The sequence below is a fragment of the Canis lupus genome, chromosome 10 (assembly GCF_003254725.2).
Source record: "Canis lupus dingo isolate Sandy chromosome 10, ASM325472v2, whole genome shotgun sequence".
Lineage (NCBI taxonomy): Eukaryota > Metazoa > Chordata > Mammalia > Carnivora > Canidae > Canis > Canis lupus.
In genome coordinates this window covers 20,656,697-20,680,764 of record NC_064252.1, presented here as the reverse complement: position 1 = coordinate 20,680,764, position 24,068 = coordinate 20,656,697, and the positions used below count along the sequence as shown (strand labels likewise).

The 24,068-nt window shown below is 48.5% G+C and overlaps 1 protein-coding gene across 10 annotated transcripts in view; it reads left to right on the top strand.

Annotated features, from left to right (window-relative positions):
- The window catches only part of PPARA (peroxisome proliferator activated receptor alpha), a 72,947-nt gene that overhangs the window by 34,202 nt on the left and 14,677 nt on the right, over positions 1–24,068 (top strand). For 9 of the 10 annotated variants that reach the window (XR_004803210.2, XR_004803211.2, XM_035696251.2 and 6 more), the window contains 4 exons: positions 8,796–9,042; positions 19,941–20,101; positions 21,547–21,685; positions 22,441–22,643. Coding sequence is in view for 8 of the 10 variants with exons in the window: in XM_025456413.3 (XP_025312198.1) it covers positions 8,796–9,042; positions 19,941–20,101; positions 21,547–21,685; positions 22,441–22,643 (750 nt within the window). In the remaining 2 variants the exon portion in view is untranslated. Of the gene's footprint in view, positions 1–5,431; positions 5,730–8,795; positions 9,043–19,940; positions 20,102–21,546; positions 21,686–22,440; positions 22,644–24,068 lie in introns of those variants that run through there. The other variant, XM_035696253.2, reaches the window with a different exon arrangement.

Sequence of the window (24,068 nt, the reverse complement as noted above, 5' to 3'; positions counted from 1 at the left end):
TTCCTTGGTGTTCCCTTAGTTCAGAACTCTACTGTTGACCCTGTCCTCTTCCCATGTCGCCTTTCGCTGGACTTGGAAGAAGTCGAGGTGCCTCCAGAACTTGTCTGCTCAGGCAAAACGCAACACCGTGGCCTTCTGAAAATGAAGGAGAAAGTCCCAGGAGAAAGTTTTGAGAATGGGCATGTCTTTTTATCAGCTTCCTGAAATCGTAAAACCAAAATTAACCTCCAGGATATAGAATTACCCCAGAGGTAATTATCTTTCCACTTGGTTACTCTTGATCTTGAGTAAATATGGACTTCCATTGACTTGTCCCCTGGAAGTTAAAGAGAAAGGGACTTTCTTTGAAACTAGCCTTGCGTGTCTGTCTGAGAATCTAGAGGCTGCAGGGTTGGTGGGTCGGAAACACCCTCGTAGGGCTGGATGCCGCTGCTCACCAGGTGTGATCTGCTCCCGACCGCGTCATTGGTTTGAGTGACGCGAAGTCCTTCACAGGTCCCAGACGTTTGTTCTTGGTTACCGGCAGGGCTCTCCCCTTCCCTTTGTGTTTAGCTCAAGGGTGTGTTTTGTGCGTACACTCGAATGAGGCCTGGTCTTGCCTCCGGGGACGATATTGTCTGGGGGAAGGACAGGGTGCCCATCCTTCTGCAACCACTCAGAACAACCTGCCGAAGTGCCCCGACTCCAGGTATGGAAAGCGAGGCTCTAAGAAACGTGGTAACGTATTCAGGGTCACACACAGCGCTGCCCTGTGCCCTGAGAGGGAGACTTGCATCCTCTCTCGCTGCTGCTGAGAACCGTAGAGGTGAACGCTGCCCGCTGCGCTGCGACTCCCCGAGAAGGCGGGGAGGCCCGAGGAGTGGAACCCGTGTGTCCCTCACAAACTCTGCAGCTGCCTTACGACTGCCTTTCCATGGGCCGCGGCCCCCTCCCCCTGGGAACCTGCCCTTCCCCTCCGGCCTGGGTTCCACGGACGTCACCTTGCCCTCCCAGTTACCTCGGCCAGAGCCTAGGTCTCCCCTCGACTCTGCCCCGCATCCCTGCTGCCGTGCGCCACCAGTGTGAGCCCTGGTGTCCTTCTGGTCCTCCCTCCTGGGGGCACTGACACCTCTCCTGGGGATGGTCTCAACAGTCTCATAAGGACTCTGGCTACTTCTCGTCCTGTGTCCCTCAAAGCCAGGTGCCACCCTGCTGCCGGGGCGTCCCAATGCAGATGTTGCTGGGCCCCACTGCTGCCCAGCACCCCGCCCTGACTCCCGTTGCTCAGGGGCTGAGGACTACACCCCTGCCCACCACCAGCAGTGATGCTCAGGCCGGGCTGGGCCGCGCACCTCTCCTGCTTCTCCCATCCATCCCTCCCACTGCCCCTTGTGCTGCGTCAACAATGGTCACAAAATCTTCGTGCCCCCCCACCCCCATTAGAGGTAGGGCTCATTCGCCCTTTGGATCTGAGCCTGCCTTGGGCCACAGCATGGGACAGAAGTAACGCCAAATGACTCGCAAGTGTGGTCTTACAGTTCCCACACTCAGCCCTCGGGATGCTGCGCTCCCGAAGACTCTGAACCCGGCTGGGCAGGCCTCTGAGAAAGGCTCAGGCAGCAGCCAGCTCCAATCTCCACACACCATCCGGCCGTGGGTGAGCCGCCCGATGGCCCGCCCAGCAGCGTGGCCCAAACCGCTGACCTGCAGAATTGTGAGCACGTGTGTGGGCGGTGTGTCAAGCCCCTACATTGCAGGGTTGTTTGTTATGCGGTAGCACAGCAATGACGAGTCTCAGTGCAGATCGTGCCACCATTCGCAGCAGCTTATTGATGATGCTTTAGGCTTGGAGATGCCCCTTCCCCTCTTTCCTATCATTATTTTCTGGATTTCTCTCTAATCATCTTTCAGCGTTCAACTTGGGCGTCCCTTCCTTCAAGGCACGTTCTGGACGCCCTGCGCCCCCACCCCACCCCAGGATTCCCTATGTTATTGCCTCTGTAATCGTTTGTTTGTTTCTCCTCACCTACTACTGGGCAAGCTATTTAGCCCCCTAACTGCTGGGTTCCTCCTCTGGAAATGGGATGGACACCACCTGCCCTGCCCAGTTGGGGGAACTTAGCACGTATGGCTGTTCCTGGGGCCCTGCCCGAGGTGGTGCTCAGCCAGTATTACCGTGTCCCTCTGTGTCCTCTTCCCGGCCCCACACCCTCTGCCCTGGGGCCGTGGGTCCCTCCAGGGCCAAGGTTGCCTTTTCCAGTGTCTCCTCAGGGTTAAGCAAGTCACTAGCTCAGGTGGACATTCACGTGTTACAGGATGTTCATAAAACATGGTCTCCCAACCCAAAGTGACCATCGGTTTCACCCAGAAAGGAAGGCTCAGCCTTACAGAGGTTGCTGCTGCATGTCTGATGTCACTCTGCCATAACCAGGCAGGGCCTTCCTTGTTCCTGAATGTCATCATTCGGTTTTGTCCCTGGCGAGGCCCTCGGCCACTGTCGCGTCTCTGCTGTCTGGTGGGCACCTGCTTCGGAGCCGCCCTCACCACTGGGCTTCCGTCTGCATCAGAGCAGCGCGTTTGTGTGGTCAACACGAACCTCATCTCCGTTGGCTACCGAGTCTTGCGACAAGCACTTGGGCTCAGATTTCATTGCGACAGGTGCACGATGTGTCCGAAGTTACAGCTTTCTTGTTATTTTAATTTCACCACCAACAAGGATAAGATTATATTTAAAAATAAGAAGTCTTGTTTCTGGAAAATGGGAAAGGCTTGCTGGGTGTGAAGTGAAGTTAGATACTATCATACAGTGTAAACCTTGTGTAAAACCGGCAAGAGTTTTCTTGGAAGTTTTCAGGAGTTTTCTTGGGAAGATTCTTCTTGCACCTTTTTTTGTTCTTGTTGTTCATTTAAAGATTCATTTACGTAATTTAGATGGAGCACAAGTGGGAGGGGCCGAGAGAGACAGAATCTGAAGCAGACTCCCTGCCGAGCGCAGAGCCCAACTCGGGGCTCAATCTCAGAACCCTGAGATGGTGATCTGAGCCGAGACCAAGAGTCAAACAACCAAATGAGCCACCCAGGCGCCCCCTCTTCTTGCACCTTTAAAGATAAAGGTGTTGGGACGCCTGGGTGGCTCAGCGGTTGAGCGTCTGCCTTTGGCTCAGGGCGTGACCCTGGGGTCCCAGGATCGAGTCCTGCATCGGGCTCCCCACATGGAGCCTGCTTCTCCCTCTGCCTGTGTCTCTGCCTCTCTCTGTGTCTCTCATGAATCAATAAATAAAATCTTTTAAAAATAAATTTAAAAAAATAAAGATAAAGGTGCAGAGACTCAGGTTCCCTGCAACACTGTGCTCCTCACCCACTTTCACTCGCCAAGTTCTTTTGGTTACAAAACACCGATGCCTTAGGCGTCGTTGGGGAAGATCTTAGATGTTCCCAGATAAATCTGTGTGGCGTGCAAACTACTTGTAATTACCTCGCCTTTGGCTTAATGCATTAAAACACCGAGTCCCGGGTTCCTCCACACTCTGGTGCTCAAGTCTTCTGTTTCCAACGTCCGAGGCATTTTCCGAGCTGACTTTGGAAGCACATTAATCATTATGCAGGTGGCTGCGGGTAATCAATTTCTATGAACTTCTGATGCCCGGTGAAAGTACAGAGAGCTTTGCGGCATTTCTTTGTTTATTTTGAAATGTTATGTTAAATCCTAGCCCAACGAATTGAGCTGAATCTCTAAATACTAAGTAATAGGTATACAGAAAAGTATCAAGAATCCGACAAGGTAGCAAATTACGGTTGGCGGACTCTCATCTGCCGTGTAAATGGTACTCTTTTGACAAAAATCCCATCCTTTACCTTTCAAACCCTTGGTGAAGTCTTATCAGACTTAATTTAGCAAAGGGAAACATAAACAGGTTTCTATAAGGCGGCATTAGTAGGCACATCAAGTGTACTTCAAGGGAGTTTTACAGTGTAATAAATCAGGATCGATCACAGAAGACAAGTCGTAGCAGTAAAAGTCCAGTGTTTGTATTTGAATCCCTTTGTGTCCAATACAAGTCCCGAGTGGGGAAAATTCAAGCCCCAGCTCCATCGGTTCTTTCTCTTGAGTATCCGATCCCATAGCATATAAAAATATTTTGACGGTTGGGACAGTATCAAGCTGTTATTTAATGTTTAATTTCTGAAAATATTTACGGAAGGCCTCGCGGGTTCAAGAAACTGGGCGCAGGGGTGAGTCAGACGCAGTAACAGCCCCGGGAGCCAACGAGGAGGTGCTTCCTCCATGGTCTCTGATCGCAATCATTTGATGAAACGAGAAAAGTTCTTTGCCTTTTCTTCAAAGTGCCGACTTTATGTTAGCACAGGACATTCCCCCATGTTCTCTGTCGCTTCTAAGGTGCAGAGTCAAACTGATTATCATCCATACAGGCCTTTACCCCACGGTCCGTACCCAGGCCTCTCCCTCGGTGTAAAGGAGCCCACGGTGGCAGCCCCGCTCCCCCCACCCCTGACCTGCTCCCCCACCCCTGACCTGCTCCCCCCACCCCTGACCCGCTCCCCCCAATCCTTGACCCGCTCCCCCACCCCTGACCTGCTCACCCCACCCCTGACCCACTCCCCCAATCCCTGACCGGCTCCCCCACCCCTGACCAACACATGCTCTTTCCTGCCGACTTGGAACTTCTGTTGTTCACTACGAGGCTTAGATTTCTTTTTCCTCTAGTGCGCGTTGTTTTTAAGCCCCTCAGGCGATCATACTTCACTGTGCAAATATCTGATCCTTTCCCAATGCAGAACCACTCTGACTTCTGTTCTAGATCCAGAGCAGCCCATGCCAGGGGTGGTTGACAGCATAGCGGGGGCCCCCAGCCCTCTCACCGAGTCCCTGTGGGGTCGCTGGCAGGGGCACATGCTGTGGGGTCTTCGCGGAGCCTCAGGAGTCCACACAGGCTGCCGCCTGCACCGTAAGGACCGTGCCAGAAGCACGGATACGGAGATTAGCTAAATGCATCCTCTGCCCCCCAGGCAGGTGCGGAAAGTTCTCCGGGCCTCTGATCAGAGCGGAGTCAGAATAGGGCTGAGGTGCCGCGGGAACCCAGAGGCCGGTGGGCCGAGCCCTGCTCGGCTTCCCAGAGTAAGAGCTCGTGGTGCCCTCAGCACCTCATTTCATCCTGATCTTTTAAAAAGTGATGCTGTGGAAGGGTTGGGGGTTTGGAGAACACCATGCGTGCGGTAAAGCTCGTGAATTAATGTCAAATCCTCCCGTGCTTCACCTGCCCTCCGTGACACAGAATGGTGATGGTCTCTCTCCCTTCCTTCCTTCCTTCCTTCCTTCCTTCCTTCCTTCCTTCCTTCCTTCCTTCCTTCCTTCCTTCCTTCCTTCCTTCCTTCCTTCCCTCCTTCCTTCTTTTATGTCCTATAGTTTTTGCACACTCTGCTCACAGGAATATTGTGACTGATAAATGAATTTCATCAGCTTACACTTGAGTTTCTGAAACAACAAGTTGCAGCTCCAGCAGTGACATTGGACGGGAAAGCAAAGATGTGTTTAGGGCCCCCGCAGGCCTCGGGTTCGAGAAGGATTACACGGCACATGCACCTCGCTGGGAGCTGGCTCTCGGCCTCCGTCGGAGCCTCTCTGATCTAGGGAACAGGAGGCCCTCTGGAGTCCTGCTGCCGTTCTCTGCTTTTCCTGTGGCCGTTTCATCTCGCCTCCTCGGCCAGACTGGGAGCTGCTGAGGAACGAGGTCATTTGTTGCGCCCGTCTGTCCCTCCAGAGCACCTGGGGCGGAGGACACAGCCCCTGGCGCCTGGTTTGCTCTCCTCGAGGAACTGGGCAGTGGCCGTGCTATGTGGACTTTAGAGCCAGACTTGCTGTGTTATTTCTGCTGCTTGAGCAGAAGCCACGGCCGCGGGAGGGGGAGGCCGGGAGCCAGAGCATGCCCAGAGCCACAGGGCAGGTGTGCCTGGGCAGCCCCAGCTGCCTACCTGGGGACGCCTTCAAAGGGAGCCGGGCCTTATCTGCCCTGGCCGGAAGCGAGACAGGGCCAGTGTGCTCAGTGATCTGTGCAAGCACCAGTCCTCTGGCCAGAGTTCAGGACAGTGTTGCCTCACTCCGCAGAGGGATTTTATCTTGTTAGCTCTCCATAGACAGTAAGACCAACATTTCCCTAAATAAATCTCAGCTATGCTTTAAAAGCAACTGAAAAGTAAAATGATAAGAGCATTTGAGCTCCCTGAATATAATGACAAGGAACTTGACATCTTTTTATAGTTGATGATCAATTCTTCCAGCTTTGACGCTCCTGCTTGGAAGATAGAATATTTGCAGAAAAGGGACGGCTGGGTGGCTCAGCGGTTGAAGACTCATTATGTATTTTAGAGCGAGCACAAGAGGGAGGGGCCGAGAGAGGATCTGAAGCAGACTCCTTGCTGAGCGCAGAGCCCGACTCGGGGCTCAATCTCAGGACCCTGAGATCATGATCTGAGCTGAGACCAAGAGTCAAACACTCAACCAACTGAGCCGCCCAGGCGCCCCCTCTTCTTGCACCTTTAAAGATAAAGGTGTTTGGACACCTGGGTGGCTCAGTGGTTGCGCGTCTGTCTTCAGCTCAGGGTGTGATCCTGGGGTCCTGGGATCAAGTCCCACATCAGGCTCCCCCCTCTGCCTGTGTCTCTGGCTCTCTCTCTGTATTTCTCATGAATTAAAAAGAAAAAATACGTATTTGCAGAAAAGAAAAAAAAAGGCAGCTGTGCACATGCATTTTCCCATGTAGCGCTGGGAATCTGATGAGGGGCTGGTCCCAGCCCCACTGACAGCACAGTCTCTGTCCAGCTATCTGATACTTACTAGGCTGAACTTTATGGTTATTATTTTACGTTAGTGACTGCAGTTTTTAACCTTTTGTTCATGGTGAAAAAATATCTTAAGTAATATTTACCCCACTGTCTTGCTTGCCATTTGAAGAAATCTTCCTTCTGATATAATGCAGAATGAGGAGATGACCACTGGCTGTTATACTATATGTTGGCAAATTGAATTTAAATAAAATATAAAAAATAAAAATAATTTTGAAAGATATAATGCAGAATAGAAAAAACACACAGATTCACAGCCTGATTATATATATATTAGATAGAAAGCCTTTTAAATCTTATGAAAGGCTAATGATTCACTTTTATCTCTCCTGTGTGTTACTGTCAAGCATAACTTATTGTCTGAATTCTAAGCATGGGATGTGACTTTCACAAAAATGTGTGAATTGTCCCCATTTTTCATTTCTAAAGGAAGTCAAAACATCCCTTCATCTTTGCACTTAAAGATGTTTACTGTAACTAGGGCCGAAATGTGAAAATGTTTTATAAGAGCACGTTCCGTGGATTTGCTTTGGAATAGTTTTCTCACTCGGCTGGGAGAGCCTGGCATCTGGTGGTCACGATGTGGTGGTAGCGGCTTCGTGATCCTTGGCTGTTGGCAGCAATACACCTCCCTGGGTCCTCTGGGTGCCGGGGGCCGTGGACTTCACTGTGGCCATTCATATGGGAAAGCAGCTCTAGAAACTAAATGTCACTGAATGATGCATGGCTGCCGGGCCCATGGGTGGGCCCAGGGCGAGAGCCCAGGAGGACAGAGATGGGAGGGCAGTTCAGGCAGGTGGACCTGTCATGCACCTGTCCACCTGCACACACACATCTGGTGTCTCTTTTTGTGTGTCCCAATTTCCTCCCTCTATAAGGGCACCCATCAGATGGATCAGGGCCTGCTCTAAAGGCCTCATTTTAACATAAGTGCCTCTTCAAGACCCTCTCTCCAAATATCGCCACATTCTGAGGTCCTGGGGTTGGGATTCCAATTCCAATACGAATTCTGGAGAGATACAGTTCAGCTCCTAACAGTACCCACCCGGAGAGTACTGTTTGTTTGCTCGCTCAGTCTGACCTACACGAGTTACCCCATGGGTACAAGGCAAACATGATACTATACCAGGGTGTGTGCTGACGACTTGTCCCTCCTGCTCTCCCATGCCCCTCAATTGAGCCACCCTGGCCTGCTTGTTCCTAGAAGGCTTCCATCATGGGGCTTCTGTGCTTGCTTTTGTTGGCTGGAACATTCTCCCCTGAGACCTCAGCGCAGCTCACCCTCTCAGGTTCTGCTGTCCCCAAATGGGCAAGGCAGTGTCCCTCACTAAGGCTGTGTCCGTTCTGCATCCACTCTTACTGTGCTGTCGGATTGCCACCGGACACTCATTCCACACGTGCATTTGTTTATTTGCTAATTGTGGCCCCACCAAAACAGATGTCCTAGGAAGGCAAGGACTCTGTGTCCACTGCCGTTTCTGTCCAGCTCAGATACAGTGGGCTGGGCTGAGCGTGCAGTGTGCACTCGTGAGCAGGTGAATGATTCTAGCAAGATCGGCTTTGCCTCCTTAAGCATTTTGTGTTTAAAGATTTTCATTTTCTTGGTTTTTTTTAAAGATTTTATTTATTTATTCATGAGAGACACAGAGAGAGAGGCAGAGACACAGGCAGAAGGAGAAGCAGGCTCCTTGCAGGGAGCTCAATGTGGGCCTTGATCCTGGGACCCTGGGATCACGCCCTGGGCCGAAGGCAGACGCTCAACCACTGAGCCACAGAGGCGTCCCCAGATTTTCATGTTCTGAGTACTCTTATCGAGAGGCACACTGAGATAAGGTGGTCAACCGTGTTCCTTCTTAGATTATGAACTCGGCATGTCGTTGTCAGTAAGTGATGTCCTCACTGAAGGAAAACCAGTGTTCTTCTATGTCTTACTGGTCACTTCTCTCTCCTCCCAGGTTGGGGCTCAGCTACATTTCCAGAACCATCCAGTCAAGATGGTAGACACAGAAAGCCCGATTTGCCCCCTCTCCCCCCTTGAGGCTGATGACCTGGAAAGCCCGTTATCTGAAGAATTTCTACAAGAAATGGGAAACATCCAAGAGATTTCTCAGTCCATTGGTGAGGATAGTTCTGGAAGTTTTAGTTTTACAGAATACCAGTATTTAGGAAGTGGCCCGGGATCAGATGGATCTGTTATCACAGGTGAGTGTGCTGGATCCTAAAAAACCTTATTTAGAAATGTTTTTGTTGTGGTTGTTGTTGTTTTTCCTGCAGAGAAAATTGTTCTCTTTAGCTGGCAAAGAAGCCACATCTTTGTGCAGTGAACTCTTTAGACATGATAAAGCACAACATCCAGTCCACTGGGCCTGGAGGCGTCTCTGGAAACATTGTGTCTCACAGTATGCCCGCTTTTATTTCTTTATTTTTTAAACTTTTTGTTTCTTAAGATTTTATTTTATTTATTCATGAGAGGCACAGAGAGAGAGAGAAGGAGAGAGGCAGAGACACAGACAGAGGGAGAAGCAGGCTCCCTGCAGGGAGCCCGACGTGGGACTCGATCCTAGGTCTCCAGGATCCTGCCCTGGGCCAAAGGTGGTGCTAAACCACTGAGCCACCCGGGCTGCCCTATGTATGCCCACTTTTAAAAACTATACGTGAATGACGCTTGAAATTTAGTTAAGGCGGTCAGCTCCATTTCTAAAAATTCTGAGTTTCTATTTCTTTAAAGCAGAGACTTCTGTTATAATAAAAAGGATGATTTTTTATTTTTTATCTGGAAGTATATATGAATTATCTCCCTATTTTCTACACTGCATCAAGAATTACAATGAAGGGGCTCCAGGGTGGCTCAGCCGGTTGAGCATCCAGCTCTTGGTTTTGGCTCAGGTCATGATCTCAGGGTCCTGGGATCGAGCCCCATGCTGAGCTCTGCATTCACCAGGGAGTCTGCTTGAGTTTCTCTCCCTCTCCCTCTGCTCCTTCCCCGTGCTCACTCACTCTCTCTCAAAATAAAGAAGTAAAATCTTAAATAAAAAAAAATAAAAAAAAAAAAGAGAGAACTGCAGCAAGCATCACCAGGGCAAATACAAAGAAATAAAACATGGGGTCCACCCAGGTAGCCTCGCCATGTCTGAGAAGAAATCATGGAACACTTCATTCCAGGCAACGTTGAAGCCAGGCCGGGAGAATGTGGTGCGAACTGTGCCCTCGATTGCCCATCTGGGGTGGGCCTGACTCACAGGCTTCGTGGTGGGAGTGGGTCTCGGGTCAGGACTGAAGGTGCTGGGTCTGGGTTGGCAGCTTGTGCTTGGTAGTGAAGAGGGCGTATGGTTTTCAACTCTGAGCACGGAATATCAGGACTCTCTGGGGACCCCAGGGAGGGTGTTCTCCACGTCAGTGAAAGGCCTCTGCGTTCTTTGCCCTCCGTGGCTCTCCCGTGTGTCAGGTCCTTCACCTGGAGCCCATTTCCACCAACCATCTTCTCACTTTTTCCTGCTCCAGGAAGACGATTTTCAGGACTGGGCACTTACGTTAGTGACAGTGGGCAGGAAAGGTTCATGCTCTGCTGGAAGCGGTGTACACTGATGAAACCTCTATAGAGAGAGGAGTGCAAGGTGCACCCACCCAAACCCAGCAGGGCCACTGGGGACCAACATCGCTTAAAAGGAGATGCATGCATGGCAGCCGTATTTGGGGTAGTGGATGCAGGGCAGCAATGTGTGTGGCGCTGTGGGCATCGCAGTAACACACGTGGTGGGGATGGTTAGGACACAAGGGGAGCAGATAAATCATGAAAGCTTCCTGCAGCAGAATGCTTTAGAGTAACTTAAAAGAGTGAATCAGCTCCACCTGTAACAACATGAATCTGCAAAAACAACACTGAATGAAAATAAACAAGCTTAAGGATGTATTCGATATAATTCCATTCATGTAACGTCTCCAACACCCAACAGCACCGAATGTGGTCGGTGGATGTGGACACGCACACCTGGCAAAGCTCATGCCAGCTTTACGATGCCGGTCACCTGGTGGCACCGGGGAAAGAGTCCTGCAGAGATGTTCGCTCCCGTGGGTTGCGCTTTAGACAAAAGGCAGGAAACAGTGTGACAAAACATTACCATTTGCAAACCTGGGCGTGGGTGTTATACTGCATATTTTCCCTGTATGTTTGAAACACTTCAAAGAAAACTACAAGCAGCAGGAAGGAGCATTCCTGGCAGAAGGAAAAAGCATCTTGTACAAAGCCTCACCTAATCCTCGTAAAAACTCAGTGAGAAGACTGTTGTCGTTTTACAAGTGGAAATAAACTCACAGGTATTAGGTAACATGGCCCGGTCACACAGCTAGAAAGAAACCGTACCAAGACTTGACCCCATGCCCCCCAGCGGGCTCTAAAGCCATGTTCTCCGTACGAACATCCTTTTTGGCAGCAGTGTCCTCAACCTAGTAAATCAAGGATTGCACGATCCATGTGAGACCCAGAGGAGGTGACACGTTAATGGACTCTGTGGCCTACCTGACCAAGCAGCCTTTGTAGCGACCCCAACAGACCTTCATAAATGGTTCAAGTCTTGACTGTCTTTCTCATGCCATGTTAGGGAGGGAAGGAGCTTCGAGGGAAAGAAGCCAGCATCCAGGGTGATAGGAGCTTCCAGAAACAATGTGGTGTGCTGTGGTGTGGGACCACCTTGCAGAGCATCTGGAGGTCGCCCTGAGGCCCACCTGAGCTGGTGTCGGGGCAGCGACAGCCCAGGCTGCCAGGCACCGTGTTAGTCACCGCATGCACCTCCTCTCCCTGAGTCCCAAGAGCAATGTTTGAGTTCATCGTTCTGTTTATTTGAAGAAAGAGTAGGGAAGACAGACCTCAGGACATGGGGACATGCTGGAGAGGACAAGCCCAGAGTAGGAGAAAACCCAGAATCAAAACCCAACTCTCATCTTCCAATGGGTCTTTTATTCCCCACGTTACAGATACACGGCATGCTGGTTAGTTGTTTTTGGATACTATTTGTGTTTATATTGACTCTCAGAAATGTGTTATTTCTTCTGGATTTGAGAAGATTTATCTGTGTCTATTTGTTCTCTCCTTTTTTTTTTTGTTTATTTTTTTTATTGGAGTTCGATTTGCCCACATATGGTATAACACCCAGTGCTCATCCTGTCATTTGTTTCTTTTTCTAAAGAAGGCAGTTTTCCCCCTTCTTTGGAAAACATAGAGTCCATTTTATTTTATTTTTTTAAAGATTTTCTTTATTCATGAGAGGAAAGGCAGAGACACAGGCAAAGGGAGAAGCAGGCTCCCTGCGGGGAGACTGATGCAGGACTCAATCCCAGGACCCCGGGATCATGCACTGAGCCCAAGGCAGACGCTCAACCACTGAGCCACTCAGGCATCCCGTATAGTCCATTTTATAATGAAAGAATTCAAGGATACACTTTCCTCCAGGTCACACACACTCTCAGGGTCCTTCTCAAACAAAGATCTTGCATGAGCAGGGTGGGTACAGTGGTAAAGCCTCTGGAAAGTTCTCGCCATGGACAGGAAGAGTGTTCAGATGCCCTCCCACCTTCTCCGGAAGGCAGAGTCCACAGCCTGGACTTCCTCTCTCCCAAATCCTCACCTTCAAACAGGAGGGGTCTGAAATTACCTTCCCCCAATTTGTTTTAAGGTCGCCATTCTAGAACTAGTTAGTGTCTTTTCAGTCATTGCCAAGAACTATAACCCAACATGTATTCCCAAGCCATCTGAAAGCTCTGACACAACTGAGACTTGGAAGGGACACGTCAACTAGCCCCGAGTCCATAGGCTTCATCAAAACCTACACTGGACCCGAGTTCAGGGCCTGATACGCACTTTGCATCTAAATGAGGAGAGGGCAAGGGTTTGGGGGGAGAGGGTTCCACACTGGTCTTCAGGGAATTCCAGGGAACTTTGTGGCAAAAACCAAAGCGGGGGAACTTACCAGAAGGGCTCACAGCGAAACGCACTAGGGGCACCCCCCAAACTCTGGGCCCTGGCTTTCAGGGCCCGGGTGTGCACTCAGCGTTTGAAGTCCTTCTAACTTCTTACCATTGTTGCTGGTCCTTTTGGTCATTTGGAATTATCTCTTGCTTCTTAAAACCTTGCTTAAAACCTTGCTTCGTTTCCCTTCCAGATTCTCCAGGGCTGGTGTCACTAGCTAATTTGAGAGCGAAGATTACCGCTTATTTGTAAATGAGATTTTCCAACCCTCGGGGGATATTTCTGCATTATGTAAATTGCTTCCGTGGAAGGGCCGTCAATGAAATGTGTTCACTTTATTTTATTTTATTTTTCTTTTCTATTCTATTTTCTTTTGAAATGTGTTCACTTTAAAGTTGACACCCAGGGGAACAGATGGGTGAGGCTGCTGGCGTGGCTGATCCATCCCCAGCCCCCATTCTTCCAAACGACTTGGCTGGTGCACAAAAACCCGCTCGTAGTTCAAGTGTACAACTTGATGCGTACACACGCACACACACACACACACATTTTGAGTGTGAAGCCATCACCACAATGAAAATAGTGACAAAACCCATCACCTCCAGGGGCACCTGGGTGGCTCAGTCGGTGAAATGTCTGCCTTCAGCTCAGGTCATGATCTCTGGTCCTGGGACCAAGTCCAGCGCCGAGTTCCCTGCTCAGCAGGGAGCCTGCTTCCCCCCTCCCTCTGCCTGCCGCTCCCCCTGCTTATTCTCTCTTTTCCTTTCCAATAAATAATCTTTTTTTTTAATTTTTATTTATTTATGATAGTCACACAGAGAGAGAGAGAGAGGCAGAGACATAGGCAGAGGGAGAAGCAGGCTCCATGCACCGGGAGCCTGATGTGGGATTCGATCCAGGGTCTCCAGGATCGCGCCCTGGGCCAAAGGCAGGTGCCAAACCGCTGTGCCACCCAGGGATCCCTCCCTTTCCAATAAATAAATAGAATCTTTTTAAAAATATTTTATTTATTTATTCATGAGAGACACAGAGAGAGAGAAGCAGAGACATAGACAGAGGGAGAAGCAGGCTCCACGCAGGGAACCCGAAGTGGGATTCGATCCTGAGACTCTGGGATCACGCCCTGAGCCGAAGGCAGATGCCTGAGTCACCCAGGCATCCCAATAGAATCTTTTTAAAAAATAACCCATCACTTCCAAATTTACTTATATACCTTTTTATAAACCCTCTTCCCCACCCCTGGGTCTCCCTCCCCTGAGCAACACCAATCTTTCTATTATTATGGATCTGTTTGTATCTCCCAGAATTTAAAAAAAATTAAGATTTTATTTATTTATTAAGATTTTATTTATTTATTCATGAGAGACACAGAGAGAGAGGCAGAGACACAGGCAGAGGGAGAAGCAGGCTCCCTGTGGGGAGCCTGTTGCGGGACTCGATCCCAAGACCCCAGAATCACGACCTGAGCCAAAGGCAGATGCTCAACCACTGAACCACCCAGGTGCCTTTTTCCTAGAATTTCCTATATTCTTTTATATAAAAAGAATAATGCAGTAGGTGTTCTTTTCAGTCTGGTTTCTTTCACTCTGCAAAATTATTTTGAGATTTCATCTGCATCGAAGCACATATCGGTCGTTTAGGTTTTTTATCCGTTGTATCCATGGCTCCACCACGGTTTATTTATTCATGCACCTGTTGATGAACATTTGAATTGCTTCCAGGTATTGAGTGTCAGAAATAATGCTGCTGGGAACATTCGCATACAAGTCTCTGTGTGACCATGTGTTTTCACTTCTCTCTGGTAAATGCCCAGGACTGAATGGCTGGGACACAAGGTAGATTATGTTCCCACCAGCGTGCATGGGAGTTCCAACTCATGCACACCCTCTATCAACATTAGATATGGTCAGTCTTCTGGGTTTTAGCCGTCCTAATAGGTATGTAATGGCCTGTCACGGTGGTGGCTTTCGTTGGCATTTACCTGAGGCCTAATGATGCTGAGGCTCTTTTGCCAGGTATCTTCTTTTTAATTTTTTAAAAATTTATTTAAAGATTTTATTTATTTGAGAGAGAGCATGAGCAGGGGAAGAGACAGAAGGAGAAGCAGACCTCCTCCACCCTGAGCAGGAAGCCCAACACGGGACTCTAGCCCATGACCCCAAGATCATGACCTGAGCTGAAGACAGATGCTTAACTGCCTGGCCACCCAGATGCCCCCACCAAATATCTTCTTTTTTAAAAATGTTTTTATTGAGGTATGATTGACACACAGTGTATTAGTTTCAGATATACAACACAGCGAGTTTACAATCCTGTGCATTACACAGCACTCACCACAATATGCAGTCACCATCTGTCACCGTACAACGTGATTATGATAGTGCAGACTGTTTCCAATGCTGTACGTTTCATCCTCATGACTTGTTTATGTGATAACTCCAAGTCTGTACCTCTTATATGTACACATCTTCTTTGGTGACATTTCTGTTCATATCTTTTGCCCATTTTTATTAAAGATTTTATTTATTCGTGAAAGACACACAGAGAGAGGCAGAGACACAGGCAGAGGGAGAAGCAGGCCGCACGCAGGGAGCCTGATGTGAGACTTGATCACAGGACTCCAGGATCACGCCCAGGGCCGAAGGCAGGCGCTAAACCACTGAGCCACCCAGGAATCCCATCTTTTGCCCATTTTAAGCTGAGTGGCTTTCCATGCTCTTGACAGTTGAGAAGTGTTCAATATATCTGGATACAAGTGTTTCATTGGATGTGTGACTTCTAAATAGTTTCTTCTAGTCTGTAGCTTGGCTTTTCTTTTCCTTACCAGTGTTTTTCAAAGCACAGAAGTCCTTAATTTTGATGAAGTGCAATCCATCAATGTTTTTCTTTCGTGGGTCCTGCTTTCTGGGTCCTATTTAATAAATCGTTGCCTGACCCGAGGTTACTTTCTTCTACAAGTTTTATATTTTTTAGGTTTTACATTTATGTCCTAGATCTATTGAGTTGATTTTCATATATGAATGAAAATTCATTTCTTTTCTCTTTTTCTTTTTCATTTGTAAATGTTGTAACATACTTTATTAAAAAGACTGCTGTCTCCACTGTATGGCCTTTATATCTTTGTCAGAAATCAATGGACTCCCTGCTTGGGCCTACTACAGTTCCACTGGTGGGTTTGTCTCATTTGACACTTGTGTCACTAATTTCTGCTGATTGTAGCTTTATAATAAGAACTGAAGTCAAGTAGCATTAAATTCTTTAACTTTATCCTTCTTTTCTGAAGATGTTTTGGGTATTTTGTTAATTTTATTTATTTATTTATTTATTTATTTATTTATTTATTTAAAGATTTTATTTATTTATTCATTTAGAGAGAGAGAGAGAGGCAGAGACACAGGCAGAGGGAGAAGCAGGCCCCATGCAGGAAGCCCGATGCGGGACTCGATCCCGGGTCTCCAGGATCACGCCCCAGGCTGCAGGCGGCACCAAACCACTGTGCCACCGGGGCTGCCCTATTCTGTTAATTTTAGAATCCATTTTTCAATTTCTACCAAAAAAGCCTGCTAAGATTTTGATTGGGATTTCTTAAATCAAAAGATCAATGTGGGGAGAATGACATCTTAACAGCACTGAGACTTCTGGGCCATGAATTTCTTTCCTGTTAGATAGCTCTTCATTAATTCCTCCCTCCAGTCTTTTCTAGTTTTGAGTGCACAGGTCTTTCATATTTTTTTTGGTCAGATTTACTGTTAAGTGTTTCATATTTTATAGATTTTTTTTTAGAATTTTCTGCACAGATAATTATGTCATCTGTACATGAAGATAGTTTTGCTTCTTCTTCCTTTTTAAGCTGGATGCCTTTATTTTTTTTCTTTAGGATTTATTTATTCATGAGAGACACAGAGCAAGAGGCAGAGACACAGGAAGAGGGATAAGCAGGCTCCCCGTGGGGAGTCCAATGTGGGACTTGATCCCAGGACCCCGGGATCACGCCCTGAGCCAAAGGCAGATGGTAAACCACTGAGCCACCTAGGAGTCCCCTTTATTTCTTTTTCTTGCCTTATTTCACTGGCTAGCACCTCCAGTACAGCATTGAACAAGGGGAGACACTTGTGCCTTACCTGATCTCAGAGTTTCACCACTAAGTATGACAATAACTGCTTTTCGTAGATTCCCTTTCCTAGGTTAAGGAACTTCTCCTATTCCTAGTTTTCTGTGAGTTTTTATCAGAAATAGATGTTGGATTTTGTCAAATACTCTTCCTTCATCTAATAGGATGATCAAATGGCTTTTATTTTTTTTTAGTTGGTTGATACAGTGAATTACACTATTTGATTTTTGAAGGTTAAGTCAACCTTGTATTCCCAGGGTAAATCCTACTTGATCGTAATGTTTTGTCTTTTTCATACATCATCGGACTTAACTTGTTAAAATTCTGTTAAGAATTGCATCTGTGGGGAATCCCTGGGTGGCTCAGCAGTTTAGCGCCTGCCTTTGCCCCAGGGCGCGAACCTGGAGTCCCGGGCAGAGACATAGGCAGAGGAAGAAGCAGGCTCCATGCACCGGGAGCCTGACGTGGGACTCGATCCCAGGTCTCCAGGATCGCGCCCTGGGCCAAAGGCAGGAGCCAAACCGCTGCGCCACCCAGGGATCCCCATCTGTGTTAGTTCTTTTTTTTTTTTTTTTTCATCTGTGTTAGTTCTGAGTCAGTTTTAGTTCACTGATTTTTCTCCTCATCATGAGTCATGTTTTTCTGCTTCTTTGCATGTTTCATATATATATATATTTTAGAGAGAGCGAGCATGCACACATGAGCAGGGGTAGGGAGGGAGGGACAGAGAGGGAGAAGGAGAGAGAGAATCTCAAGCAGACTCCTCACCCAGGGTAGAACCTGTCCTTGAAATTGTGACCTGAGCCAAAATCAACAGTCAGACACGTAACCAACTGAGCCACCCAGGTGCCCTGTACATTTTTTTATTGAATGCCATACGTTGTGCACTTTGTTCCTGATGGCTATTTGTGTATTCCCGTAAATGCTTCTGAGTTTTGTTCTGGAATGCAGTTAAGTTACTTGGGAAACGGTTGACCTTTCAGGTCTTACGTTAGATGGAACTGTAACAGTGTTGATTCTACAGGTACATTTGCTTCAATGCTGGGGCAAGACACTTTTGAGTACTTTACCTGGTGGCCTATAAATTCTGAGGCTTTCACTGGGAGTGGTGCTCATAGAACTATATCCAGCCTTATCAGAGTTCTGGCTGCTTGTTCCCTTGTCATTTCGGGTTGCTGCTGGAGTATCTTTTCTTTTAGGCTTTCCTAGCTGATGCAGCAAAGAGATATGTGTGTGTGCTGACCCTTGTATACACACAGGTCTATAAATATTTCTGTACATAGTGATTTGTATCTCTGTTTACTGGGCTGATGCCTGCAGCTCTAACCCACCACCACGTGGGTCATCCTCGCCTCTCCTAGCGGATCTGCAGGCTCACACTCCAGCAGTGAGAGGCCTGGCTCCCATGCCACTTTTCCTTCAGTTCATTGTCTCCAGTCTACATTTGGTAGCATCAGGGTGGATAACCTGTGCCCCTGTCGGGGCCACTTCGACAGCTGACACCCCGTGCTTACATGCAGCTCCTTTGCCTTTGGTCCCATAGATGCCAGCCACTCGTTTCCAAGTTTCCTTAGATCAGGTCTTCTCCACACCTCCCAAATGATTTTTGTGTATTTGCGCACATTAAGGCTCGCTCTGGGCTGTAAAGCTCTGTGGGTTTTGACAAATGCATAGTGTTGTCTTCACTGTGATGTTTCATATGTATTGTTTCATCTCCAAAAACCTCTGTTGCACCTGCTCAGCCTGCCTCCCAGGCTCCTGCAGCAACTTACCTTTGTACCAAATCTATAATTCAGCTTTCCCAAAACGCCAGATATTTAGATCATATAGTTTATAACCTTCTCAGACTGGCTTTTTGATTTTTTTATCCTTTCACCTATCGAAAGGTATCTTGGTTGCTTCTGATTTGGGGAGATTAGCACTAAAGCTGATATAGACATTCATGTGTAGGTTTTTGTGTGAACTTAGTTTTCAGATCCCTTGGGTACATACTTAGGGCTATAATTCCTTGAGGACTGTTTTGCCACACTGTCTTCCAATGTGGCTGCACCATTCTGCATTCCCACCAGCCACCTGTTACTGCTTATCCTTGCCAGCATGGGGTATTGTTAGTTGGTTGGTTGGTTGTTTAATTTAATTTAATTCAATTAATTTAATTTTTTTAAAGATTTATTTATTTACTTGAGTGAGCAAGAGAGAGTGCACAAGCAGGAGGAGTGGCAGAGGGAGAGGGAGAAGCAGGCTATCCACTGAACAGGGAGCCTGACACGAGACTCAATCCCTGGACCCCCAGGATCATGACCTGGGCCGAAGGCAGACCCTTAACCGCCTAGCCCCCCAGGCACCCTGTTTTTTTTTAGCCAGTCTCACAGCTGCATGACGATGCCTCATTTTAATTTACAAGTTCCTGGCCACCAGTGATGGGAGCATCTTCTCACATGCTAATTTGTTACCATTCTTCAGTGAAGTGTCTGTTGGAATCCTCTGCCCACTTTTTAATTGAGTTGTTTGTTTTATTGTTGAGTTTTAAGACTTCTCTGGGTATTTTGGATACAAATCTTCTATTAGCTGTGTGCTTTGCGAATATTTTCTCCCTGTCTGTGGCTTGTCTTTGTTTTTCATCCTCTTGCCAGTGTCCTTTGCAGAGCACAAAGGAGTTTTTAATTTTAAGAAAGTCCAACTTTTTTTTTTTTAATCTTTCACGGATTTTTGCTTTCGGTGTCGCCCACATGGATTCTTTAATCCTGTGTTCTGGTGTCATCTGCCAAGTTGACAATTGCAAAAGAGCTGTAGGGAAGCAAAGTAACAAACTGCGTGTAGGCCACGTCCAGTGGGGGGTGGGGAGACCGATGGGGTGCGGGTCCAGAACCTGGGGTGGGGGGGCAGCCCAGGCCCGGATGGGAGCTCTGCCCACTAGCAGGTGCCTCCTCACCGACTACCCCATGTGCAGTCGTGGCCTCGCAAACCCGGTGTGGAAGTCCCTGACTACGCTTGCAGTGCTCATCAGTCTCTGTCCTCTGTCCTCAGACACGCTCTCACCAGCTCCCAGCCCCTCGTCGGTCACGCACCCGGCGGCTCCCGGTGGTGCCGAGGAACCTTCCAGCGTAGCCTTGAACATTGAATGCAGAATCTGCGGGGACAGAGCCTCGGGCTACCATTACGGAGTCCACGCGTGCGAAGGCTGCAAGGTACGCTGGCCGAGCGGCTGGGCCCTGCCCCACGGGCCACGCATGCTTCCTTTCATGTCAAACACGGATTTTCCTCGTGACCCACGAGACCCGCCAGACGTCATAGATAAGAGACTGGCCTCAGTTGGGTGTTCATTTCTCCCTCCCGAGGGGCCGTGGCAGATTGCCGGGCCTGCCCGCTAAATAACCCGAAGAAGTGCATTTTTAGGAACAGAGGCCCCAGGACAGAGAGACGAGCTCTTTATTTGAATCTGGGGTCCGGGAGCCCACTTCCTTTCATTCCTCTTGGGTGAGGTGGGCAGCAATCCTCGTGGCAATCAGGGATATCAGGACCCCGCATCACGCTTCTAGAATTTTCTGTATGCTCAGTTTTAGTACTTCCTGTACTTGACATGTGGGGGATCTAGGACTCTCAGTGTTTGGTGAGTCAGGAATCCCCTTCCCGTGTGTGCGCTGAGACAGCTGATTGACTTCTGGAAGATGCCATGGCCTTTCCTGGTGCAGACACGACGTGCATCCTGGACACGCTGATGCTGCACCTGAGCCCGGGCTGGTCCTGGAGGCCTGGACCGCGGCGGAAAGGGCCACGCTGGTGGGGCCGGCTCTGTCTGCTGATGTTAGAACCCTCTTTTCCACCCCCTCATGACCCTGTGCCTTCTCTGGCCGTCCCACTTTACAGACCTGGACATCCAGCTTGGGAGGCTTCAATCTCCCCTCCTGTCCCCCCCCCCCCCCCAAGAAATTGCTGTCTCCCTCCTGCAGGCCTGCCGGACCTGTGCCACCCGAAATGTGCGGGAATGAGTGGGAAGCAAATGGGAAAAGGAACCAAAGCAAACGCAGGGGCCTTCACAAGCCTCTGACCATGAACCTGTAAAAAAAAAAAAAAAAAGCTACTTGCAAAGTGGCGTGTCCTAGCTGGCGGGCCCGAGTTCCTTTTGTTACGTTTTGGTGTTTACACAGACGAAACACCGAAGCTTCTTACTGGGAAGAGTTTAAGATGCTTTGGTAAAGTGAGAACATTATTTACAAATGGTTGGCCTCCTTTTAGTACGGTATATTATCATTTTTGCCTTTTTAGGGAGTTCATATTCTCTTACAAAAAATGCCTAGAAACCTGGACATGCGTAGGAGGGGGAAGGTGACACTTATACGAGTCAGAACGGGACTTGGTGACTCTGGGAGACTATAATTGTGTCTTCCCAAGCCAGACAAGGATGCCTTGAAACTACTTCGAAATTTGCTTCGTTCTGTTAGTTCTTCATTTTACATGTCATGAAATTTAAATTTTTCAGTTTGTCCCAATTAAGGCAGACCACTTAGAACGATTTTACTAATTTCGGGCCTCTTGCAAAGTACAATACGTGAGCGACAGGAAACGTGAGTAGAGCCACGACATTGACTCCCTGGCATCCGTGGCCCCCCCCAACCGTGCATCCATCCCACAGGGTTTCTTCCGGCGAACCATCCGGCTGAAGCTGGCCTATGACAAATGTGACCGCAGCTGCAAAATTCAGAAAAAGAACCGGAATAAGTGCCAATATTGTCGTTTCCACAAGTGCCTTTCGGTCGGGATGTCCCATAATGGTAGGTAAGGTTGTCTAGCGTGTTCCCCAGCCCCATGCCTCAGCTTACCTCCCGTGTCTGGTCGCCGCCGACTGCATTCTGAGTGAATGCACGGCAACACCACTTAGGGCCCAGATCATTTTGCGACCAGAATAGCCTAAGAAGGGAAAAGTCACACAGCCGAGATGCAGCAGAGCTCCTGGAACTCCTCTGAGACCCTCCACACGGTAAGACTTCCATTGAAGGCTTTCGGACCCATTGCAAACCCCTGGGTGGCCAGATTGGTCACAGCATCTGCACGGAGCACATGTTTTGTAAACACCGTCCCCCATTGCGGATGTCATTATTCTGAACCTGTCCTGTCATTTTAGAACATGCCAATGGCGATGCAAAGGCAAGTCTAAATGACTAGTTCCTAGCAGGTGCATGTCTATCATCTGGACAAAAAAGAAAGGTGTCACCTGAACTCGCCCTAGGGGTCACTCCCATCTCCCTGAACTAAGGGTCAGTTTTGGACATAATGACAGTAAATGACCTCCAGCCAATCCTGTTGCCCAAATGAGTGACGGTGTTGCCTTTCCTTTTGGCCTTTGGAAAAACCCCAGGATTGAAGGAGGGTTGGGTTTTCTTTTCCTCTCCCCAGAGCAGAACATTGGCTAGTCCTGAGGGGTGGCTTTTCGTCCATGGTTGATTCCCGGGGCATGCACTCCACCGGGCCCGTCACTGCCGCACGCCAGAGACCTCACCTCTGCTCCCGTTCTCTCCCGTGTCTCCAGCCATCCGCTTTGGAAGAATGCCACGATCAGAAAAAGCAAAACTGAAAGCGGAAATTCTCACCTGTGAACAGGACCCAGAAGACGCAGAGACAGCAGATCTCAAGTCCCTGGCCAAGAGAATTTACGAGGCCTACCTCAAGAACTTCAACATGAACAAAGTCAAAGCCCGGGTCATCCTCGCAGGGAAGGCCAGCAACAACCCGGTAGGTGTCCTCGCTGCTGCTTCTCATCTGGCCAGAGGTGGCTTCTGGGCTGCAGGGTAGCTGGAGCCTCGGGGAGGGCTGAGGAGGCAGCGGTGTCTGTGCCCTGGGCAGTGGATGCAAGCAGCAGTCCAGAGGCCGCAGCTTCTCAGCAACCCCATCCTCTGGGTTCGCTCCGCCTCAGAGCTCCTAGCAGCCAGGTCACTATGATGACTCTGTAATTAATGCACAAAAAAAAAAAAAAAAAAAATTCTGGTTAATAGCTTAGTGATCTTTCTTAGGTACATTTTTTAAAAACCTCTATTTTTTCTTTTTCTGTTTTTAAAGATTTATTTATTTATTTACAATAGACATAGAGAGAGAGAGGCAGAGACACAGGCAGAGGGAGAAGCAGGCTCCATACAGGGAGCCCGACACGGGACTTGATCCTAGGACCACAGGATCACGCCCCGGGCCAAAGGCAGGCACCAAACCGCTGAGCCACCCAAGGAACCCCTATATTTTCTTAAATCTCTATTTTCATGTCAGAAAATGAAAGCATTTTCTTCTATTCAGCATGTGTTCTAGCATCCTTGCCCTAAATCTCCTTCCTCCTCTCTGACCCCCACTGCCCCGCGACCCCTCACCCCTCACTCCTATGTCTTCACTGAAAAGGCAAGGACATCTCTGGGTTTAGAAAGGGCTGTTTGTTTACAGAGACTTTATTGTCATCTCTGGACAGTTCTGGGCCTTTTCTGCAGAACACTCGGCCCCCTGCCCTGCCACTCGCCCCCAGCCCTGCACCCTGCCACCTGGCCCCACAACCCGTGACCGGTTCCCCACCCCGCAGTCAGCACAGTCTCTGTGTCCGGTGCAGAACTAATCTCAGAGCTGCTTCAAAGAGGAGCCGGCCCAAGGTTGGCTAATGAAGATATTTTGCCTTTTTCCTACAAGCATGGCGAAACAGGTTTAATTCGTACTAATGAGTAGCTTAAACCAAGCCTGATTGGGAATTACAAGCTGGAATTTTAGTCACAGGAAAATGAAGTATTTCACAAGCTACTTACTTTCATGAACAAACCAAACCTCTCTTTTACTGAGTCTTTAATTCTTCAGTAAAATTCTCCAATTAAATAGGCTGAGACATTACAGAAGGGCTAGAGCAAACTCTATTAAATTGGTAAAGCCACACCCATGCTGGGAGGCCCCAGGGGCTTTTATAAATTAGACCCTTTCTGGATCACACGGGTGAAAGCAAAGTAACCTTTTAACTTTGAATTTCTCTCCTGGAAATGATTAGGAGAGCCCCATATTATAGTAACCCAAAATTCTGATCTCTTTGAGATCTTCTCTTTCTGTCTTGGGTTTTTAGAATTTAAAGGGACCTTAAAAGTCGACTTTACTCTTAACCAAACACTCTTAATATTAATTTCGTTCCCATGGAGTATC